This window comes from Orycteropus afer, unplaced genomic scaffold, assembly GCF_000298275.1.
Source record: "Orycteropus afer afer isolate SDZICR_OR568_19922 unplaced genomic scaffold, OryAfe1.0 scaffold00717, whole genome shotgun sequence".
NCBI classification, from domain to species: domain Eukaryota; kingdom Metazoa; phylum Chordata; class Mammalia; order Tubulidentata; family Orycteropodidae; genus Orycteropus; species Orycteropus afer.
In genome coordinates, this window is record NW_006922304.1 from 928,712 (window position 1) to 936,631 (window position 7,920).

General features: G+C 40.7%; 1 protein-coding gene across 1 annotated transcript; it reads right to left on the reverse strand.

Annotated features, from left to right (window-relative positions):
- Positions 1–1,782: 1,782 nt before the first annotated feature.
- On the reverse strand, positions 1,783–6,992 carry PCNA (proliferating cell nuclear antigen). Its single transcript, XM_007957216.2, has 6 exons — positions 6,772–6,992; positions 5,291–5,388; positions 5,059–5,126; positions 4,076–4,270; positions 1,950–2,073; positions 1,783–1,862 (listed from the first exon to the last, which is right to left on the reverse strand). The coding sequence occupies exons 1-6, from the start codon at positions 6,990–6,992 to the stop codon at positions 1,783–1,785; spliced, it is 786 nt and encodes a 261-aa protein (XP_007955407.1).
- Between the last annotated feature and the right edge of the window lie 928 nt (positions 6,993–7,920).

Sequence of the window (7,920 nt, forward strand, 5' to 3'; positions counted from 1 at the left end):
GGCACGCCCCAACCAACTGCGGCCTCCCCACCTCTCCAGGACCGACAAGCACAGCCCCGGAAGTGGCTTGTCGGAAGGCGGCGCGCCGGAAGTAATGTAACCGGGAGCGACGTTTTCTCCGGATTTGGACCGCCTTGAATGCTGGCGAACTGCAGGCCCTGAGCGTTACCCTTTCGGATTTCCGGAGGCGCGGCGGCCAAAGCGCGCCCACTGTTGGCACGGGCATTTGTCTAGGGGCCCCGCCCACCTGGGTCACAGTCAAGGCGGGACAAACTACCTACTTGGTTCCTTTTCTGACTGTTTAGAGTTGGGGTAGAAAGCGCAGGGGCGCACTCGTAAGAGAGGCCCTTGAAGCCCTCCATACTGAGGACCCGAGCCAACAGGTTCCATATCCTAGTGCTCTGGTGCTTCACTTTTCCCTCCTGGTCATCAGGCCTTCCCTGGGTAAGAGGTTCTTCCTCAAGGATTATGCTGCACAAAACTCGAGAACTTATTTTAGGAACAGGTTTTTTACTTCAGTTTTATTAAAGATTTAACTTACATAAAATACAGTTGGGTAAGTTTTAACACACACATGTAATCCTGGAACCATCAGAACCACCTGGATGTATTTCCATCACTGCAAAAAGTTCCATCAGGTCCTGCAGCCTGTCTTACCACACCAGGCACACAATAATGTATAATAAGCAACATTTTAGTTGCCTACTGGACAGTTTTACTGTCCAATAACAAATTCAGTCCAAGTAACACAACAAAGAAGCCATTTAAACTACCAAAAGAAAAAAAAAATTCACTGTAAAAAAGTACTCATAAAGCAAATCTCAATACACAGGGTACTAGCTTATGACCTTACAGCACAGCAACTAAGTTTTTGTTAGCCTTTCTTCACAACTGCTGGGCCTCCCCACTTACTTGGTTGAATCAAACCACCATGGGAGGTAAGCCTCATCCCTCAAGGGAGTGTGTCCAAAACAAGAACACTAATTCAAATACTAGAGAGATTTTGGCAAAAAAAAAAAGACTACTGAAGGTCCCATCACAGATCTACCAAAACTACCAGCACACTTACAAGTAAAAGGTTCCCTGGGCTGAAGAAATACTACCCTGCAACAATGCTAGTCTTATGAAGCCCACCCAACTTTGAATACACCAAAACGTTCATTTTTGCCAACTAAAATGATAAAATACATAGGCTCTGTTCTACTCTCCCCCACCCATTGCTTGAGCTCAAGTGAGAATACCAAAGTAAGCTTGGCATATGAATCCTCCAATATATCTACTTACCAGATTTATTTCCTAATGTATTTGAAATACTTTTTCTTTTGCTAGCTCTGATATTTTTATCAAGCTGCTCTAGACAAAAATAAAAAATAACCATATTTACATGGAAAGGCAGCTTCAGATGAGTATTCCCTAGGATATTTGCAACAGTGGTGGTCCAAATGAAGGCACTGTCTTATGACATTTGAAATTCAAATAACTTTATTTAAATTGAAAACATTCTTAAAACTGTATTTAGTTAAGACCCTTTTGTTATAAAAAGCATTAAGATTATTTCGAGGTAAGGCAGAACTATTTCTAGGTTAACGAGCAGATTTGGACTTTATTCTTTAAACAAATTTCTGAAGAGTGGAGAAAAAAATATGTTATTTACAGAAAACAATATCTACATATGTACTCAGAGGTACAGGGTTTGGTGACAGAAGAGACTTAAGTACATGCTGGCATCTCAGAAGGAGTTCTCAAAAAGCTTTGTTTTATTTTCTTGGATTTCAAAGGTGCCTAAGATCCTTCTTCATCCTCAATCTTGGGAGCCAAGTAGTACTTTAAGTGTCCCATATCAGCAATTTTATATTCTACAACTGAAAGAAGATAAGAGTATAGTTAATTATTGAGGTATATCACAAACACTACCTAAAAAACAAGATATGGCAATTTTATTATCTTACCAAGGGGTACATCTGCAGACATACTGAGTGTTACTGTAGGAGAGAGTGGAGTGGCTTTTGTAAAAAAGTTCAGGTACCTAAGTGCAAAAGTTAGCTGAACTGGCTCATTCATGTCTATGGTAACCTAAGGAAGAAACAAAAAACTCATCATCTTTAAATACATCCAAAAAGTTATAACCCATTAGTTCATAATATACTTTATGAGACTAATTTTGAAGACTGATTTAATGGATCTAGACAATAATCATTATGGCTGTTACCATCACCAAAAAAAAAAAAAATATATATATCTGGGCATCACGTGCCTCCACATACATACCCTACCCACACTACCCCCAAAACCAGCAAGACAACATTCTGATTGTCATTAAGCATCCAGACCTTCTATCAGTTTGTAAGAAATATGAGAGTAGAGGATCATGTTAATTGACACACAAGGATGCAATTGGCAAACACACTCTAGGAAACTCCTTAAGAGATGATCTAGTTTCTTCAACAAATAAATCATGGTAGAGGAAAATTTTGAAAATGAATAAGGAGCCAGTGGACTGAAAGAAACTCGGGGGGCCTATCAATCAACTGCAATGTATAGACTTTATTAAAATCCTGAGTAAAACTGTTTTCAAATAAACAGGAAATTTGAACACTGAAAAATCCCTAAATGTCAAGTATTTTTCTTAGATGTAGAAGTTTTAATGTTTTCACTTTAGATATATACTAAAATATTTGGGGATGGAATGCTTACATGTTGATTTTTAAAAAAATCGAGGTTGGCAGGGGAATGGAAATCTAACTTAGATCAGGTAAGTCAAGATTGGCTATCAGCTGACAACTGTAGACTGGAGACCATCCTTTCATTGTTCTAATTTTTTTGTGTATAAAGTTTAAAAAAAGAAAAAGTACAACTAAGAATACAGAATGTTCTAATTTGTGTCCTATATGGCTAGAATCCAAGTATCTCTTACACAGGGGAATCTAAGATGCAATTTTATTAATCATATGTGTGTAAAAATATGTCAACTTTTAAGTCTCTAATAAGCTTTAAAAAAAAAATCATAATTAGTCCCTAGCTTTTATTAGATATTAATAAAATTTTCTCAAATCCTCATTTTTTTAAAAATACTCCTGGTAAAACAGAATTTTATCATCTTTGAGAGGGTTGACTACTCATACAAGTGAGAAGCAACAGTATCTAGTATTTAACGTCAATTTACAATATGATAGACACTAATACTCCTAACGGGAGCTCTGGTAGCAAAGTGCCTAAGGCACTTGACTGCTAACCAGAAGGCTGGCGGTTCAAACCCACCAGCCACTCCTCGGAAGGAAGGTTGGGCAATCCTACTTCCGTAGTGATACTGCCTCGTAGTGATACTGCCTCGGAAACCCAAGGAGGGGTCGCTATGAGTCGGCCGACTCCACGGCAAATAACAACAACAACAACAATACTCCTAACTGTAAAGTTAGACCCTTTTATGGTTCCCAGTTTACAGAGTTTATTGACGCTCCAAGGCTAACAAGTCAAGTTTAATTGAGGGCTCTTTAAGCACTCTTTCAATTGAAATTTTTCTAGCCTTAGTGAACAGATCCCCCCGTTTAACCTTGATTGCTACTCTGGTTAGTCACTTAACTTTGCTCAGTTTTCCTACCATATAAAGTTATAAGTGTTACATAAAGAACAAGAAGTTCAAAATTATTAATAAAATGACAAAGTTTACCCCAAACCAGATCCTTCTGTTTAGTTGCTCTCTTATGGCCAACTATTTGTCAAAAGATAAAAGCAGAGTAAATACCCCCATCAAACTAGAGATCTAGCTTCCCGATCCTATTTTTGAAGCGTGTAGGTTTTATTTACAAACCCACTGTTCTATGGTTTGTAAGAGCACTTCATTTGTATACCCATCTAAGATTTAATTAAAAGCTAGATGGCACTTACAAATCACTTGCAGCTTTCAACAGTATCTTTCAAGTCTCACAAATTAGTTACTTGGAAATGCAATTTGTCTACTTTTCTTTCAAGTATTTTTCTTTAGCATTTTCTCTAATTTCAGCAACTAATCTGCTGTTAAAAGAAGTATTGCCATTTTCTTCAAAATGCATTTTTTATTTTCTTAAAAACTACTTACAGCCTCCTCCTCTTTATCGACATTACTTGTTTGTGACAATTTAATGTTTCCATTTCCAAGTTCTCCACTTGCAGAAAATTTCACTCCATCTTTTGCACAAGAAATGACAACAGCATCTCCAATATGACTGAGATCTCGGCATATACGTGCAAATTCACCAGAAGGCATCTTTACTACACAGCTATACTCCTGTTCCTATAAAACAAATCCAAAGGTTAATTGATGGAAATTAAAAATTTACCTCACTTCCCTAAGAGGCAACATCTAAATGTTGTTATTTTCTTTGAAATATTCCTCATTGTGCAATTCTGTAACATATTCCAACCACTCAAAAAATACAGAAAATAAGTATGTTATAAGAATATGTAGGTTAAGAAACATTACAGTTCAAACCTTTAACAATAAATAACTATCCAGGCAACAATCACCTATCCCCATCCCCAATCATTTATCAGGGCTAAATCAAGAGGCGTTAAAGTAAGTTACAGAAACCAAGCCTAATTGCCTTCTAAAAGAAGGTAAGAGAATATGGAACTAACCATTTTAAACACTTAAACAACCTTTCTTCTTTTTTTTGATGTTGATAAACCCTAACTAATTTCTATTAGCTTTGAAATCTATTAATAAAAATGAAGCATTAGGGAATTTAAAACAAAAGAGAAAGGCATGCAGGTTAATTTGAACACACATACTTGGCAGCAACTATTTCAGCTAATGATTAACTTTAGACTCATGGTTAAATAAAATGCCGGTACAAATATTAAGCCCATTTTGGATCATGCATAGCAGAAATGCTTCTAGAAGTTCTTTGGTAAGTAGGCTTTAAACGTGTAAGTTTTAAACTAGTGTTGATTGTACTAACATCCTTGTAACTAGCAATGTATACAGTATACTCAATGTAAGTTTTAAACTAGTGTTGATTGTACTAACATCGTGTAACTAGCATGTATACAGTATACTCAATCAGAAATTTTGATACTCACTGGAATTCCAAGTTGTTCAACATCTAAATCCATTAACTTCATTTCATAGTCTGAAACTTTTTCTTGGTCTACCAAAAACCAAAAAGAAATATGGCTGAAGAAAAGCATGCAAGTTTCTAAGTATGAAATAAATTATACAACCATTCCAAACATCAGATTTTTCCCAGCTTTTAGAAATAAAGACACTGTTTTTTAATTTTCTCTAGCTAATTCAGTAAAGGACATGACTTACTTGGTGCTTCAAATACTAGTGCCAAGGTGTCTGCATTATCTTCAGCCCTCAGTGTAATGATGTCTTCATTTCCAGCACATTTTAGTATTTTGGACATGCTAGAACACAGAAGACAAGGTTTAAAACCAACATCATCTTCTAAAAAAGGTTAAGATTTCTAACACAATTTAAATAATTAAGGTGTTACCATTTTCACTCATTCAACTGCCTGATGAATTAGAGGACAAACGTACTGTTGGAGAATGTGTAAACTTTTCCAGCTATTTTGGAATGCAATCTGGCTGTATCGACATTAACTAAAACTGCCCACATCCTATGACCAGCAATTTCACTTCTACCCTATATTTAAAAAAGGAGTATTTTCCTAATTGCAAATCTCTTCAGTGACTGCCAAAATAAATTACTGGGCCACAACGATCATGAAAAGGAGCTTTGGTGGTGTACTGCTTAAGGCATTTGGCTGCTAGCCAAAAGGGTGGTGGTTGGAACCTACCAGCTGCTCACGGGAAGATGAGGCAGTCTGCTTCCCTTCCCTAAAGATTTGCAGCCTTGGAAACCCAATGGGGGTCGCTATGAGTCAGCATGGACTCCATGGCACTCTAGTTTGGTTTTTAACCACCATGAAAATAATCTAATAAACCTATTAAATTTACACATGGCATATACTATGGCTAAATACTTCTCGCAAGCTTTTATTTTAAAATGTTAACATCAAATACTGGGAGCTCTGGTAGCATAGTGCCTAAGGCATTTTCTAACCAGAAGGCCGGCGGTTCAAACTCACCAGCCACTCTTTGTAAGGAAGACTGGGCAATCTACTTCCCTAGAGATACTGCCTAGGAAAATCAAAGAGAGGTCGCTATGAGTCGGGTCCGACTCGATAGCATTGAGTATGTAGTATAGCCGCATACTTCTCACGACTTTTATTTTAAAATGTGACTTGACGGCACATAACAACAACAACAACAACATTGAATACTAGATAACAAAAAATGTCGTTCAATAAAGTTGAAAGCTACTGCTCTGGAGAAATCTTCCACAAGTCTAGGATCTCAGGATGCTCTCTGCAGCGTTATTAAATAGTAAAACCCAGTACATTCTGGGTTATAGATACACTTTCTCTAGGGCACGCTACAGAGCGGTTAAAACTCAACCTTGAGCAAGGTTTCCCATGCAAGACCACTGGCATGTAATAACCACAGAGCTAAGGGATAGCCTTTTCCTAACATCGCAGAGAAGTGACTCATTTTCCCGCCACCACGCGCTTTGTGACTTTGGCGCGGAAAGAGGGGGTTCCCGCGGCCGCCAGCGCGGGCTTTTCCGTACCGCGCACTCTGCTGGGCTCTGCCCCCACAGCGCCGTAGGCCAATGAGAAAGCGAGGGTGGCCCGTGCCAGCCAATGAGAACCTGGTTCAGAGACTATCCCGCCAAAGTCCGAGAGGGAGAGGCCGGAGCCGGGCTCGGCGCTACCCAGGACTCACCTGGTGAGGTTCACGCCCATGGCTAGGTTGCGGTCGCAGCGGTAGGTATCGAAGCCCTCGGAACGCAGAGTGAGCTGCACCAAAGAAACGTGAGACGAGTCCATACTCTGCAGGTTAACGCCGCTCGAGCTGATGTCCCAACAGGCCTCGTTGATGAGGTCCTTGAGCGCCTCTAGCACCTTCTTCAGGATCGAGCCCTGGACCAGGCGTGCCTCGAACATGGTGGCGGAGTCACAACGACGCAGTCGAGTGGGAAGTAGGGAGGTCTAGACGGCTGAGGCCTCAGGAAGCTCAGCGAGTTATGGACGCTAGAGACCTAGAAAGACTGCAACCACCCCGCTGGATCTGTAGCAGTTTAATGCCGCCGCGTCTGCGACCGCGCACTTTGCGCCCCGTGCCGGGACGTCACCACGTTGCCCCGCCCACCGCCAGACAGAGAGACTTCACGACCAATTGAATCTCTGCTTCCTGAAAGCCCGCCCACCTAGGCATTCATTGGCGGAAGCGAGTGAGCGACGGCCAAGCGTCCCGCGCCTCAATCTGCGGGCGTAGGGCTATTTCCTAGTTTTCGCACTGTTTTGGCCTTGCTCCTGACCCCAGCTGGACGTGAAAGCAGTCTCGGCGTCTGTAGGGGCCAGGTTGCGGCTCGCCGAGCTCCAACTTTGTAATCATTGAAGGGTTGCTGTGTCTCCTCACCTTCCCGCTTCAGGAATAGAAAGTTCGAAAGTGAAACACAAATCATGCCACAGGGAGGGAAAAGCGTTTAGAGTGTGTTGTTAAGTGCCATCCAGTCGGCTTCGACTCACCGACCCTATGTACAACAGAAGGAAACACTGCCGGGCCCTGCACCAGCTTCACAATCCCTGCTACACCTGAGCCCACTGTTGCAGCCACCGTGTCAATGCATCTCCGCGATGGCCTTCCCCTTTTTCCATGACCTTCCACTTTACCAAGCATAATATCTTTCTTCGGGGCATGAGTATAGCTGCTTTAAATAGGCATTTTAGTTTTGTCATTATAGAAGTGAAGTGCTCCTCCTAAGAGTCAAGTGATAGAGGTGTACAAACTTGTGCTTAAAAAAGAGTTCTTTCTGCTCCCTGGCACCATCTCTTGACTTCCCCTACTCACAGATAGCAAGGTCAAGTAACT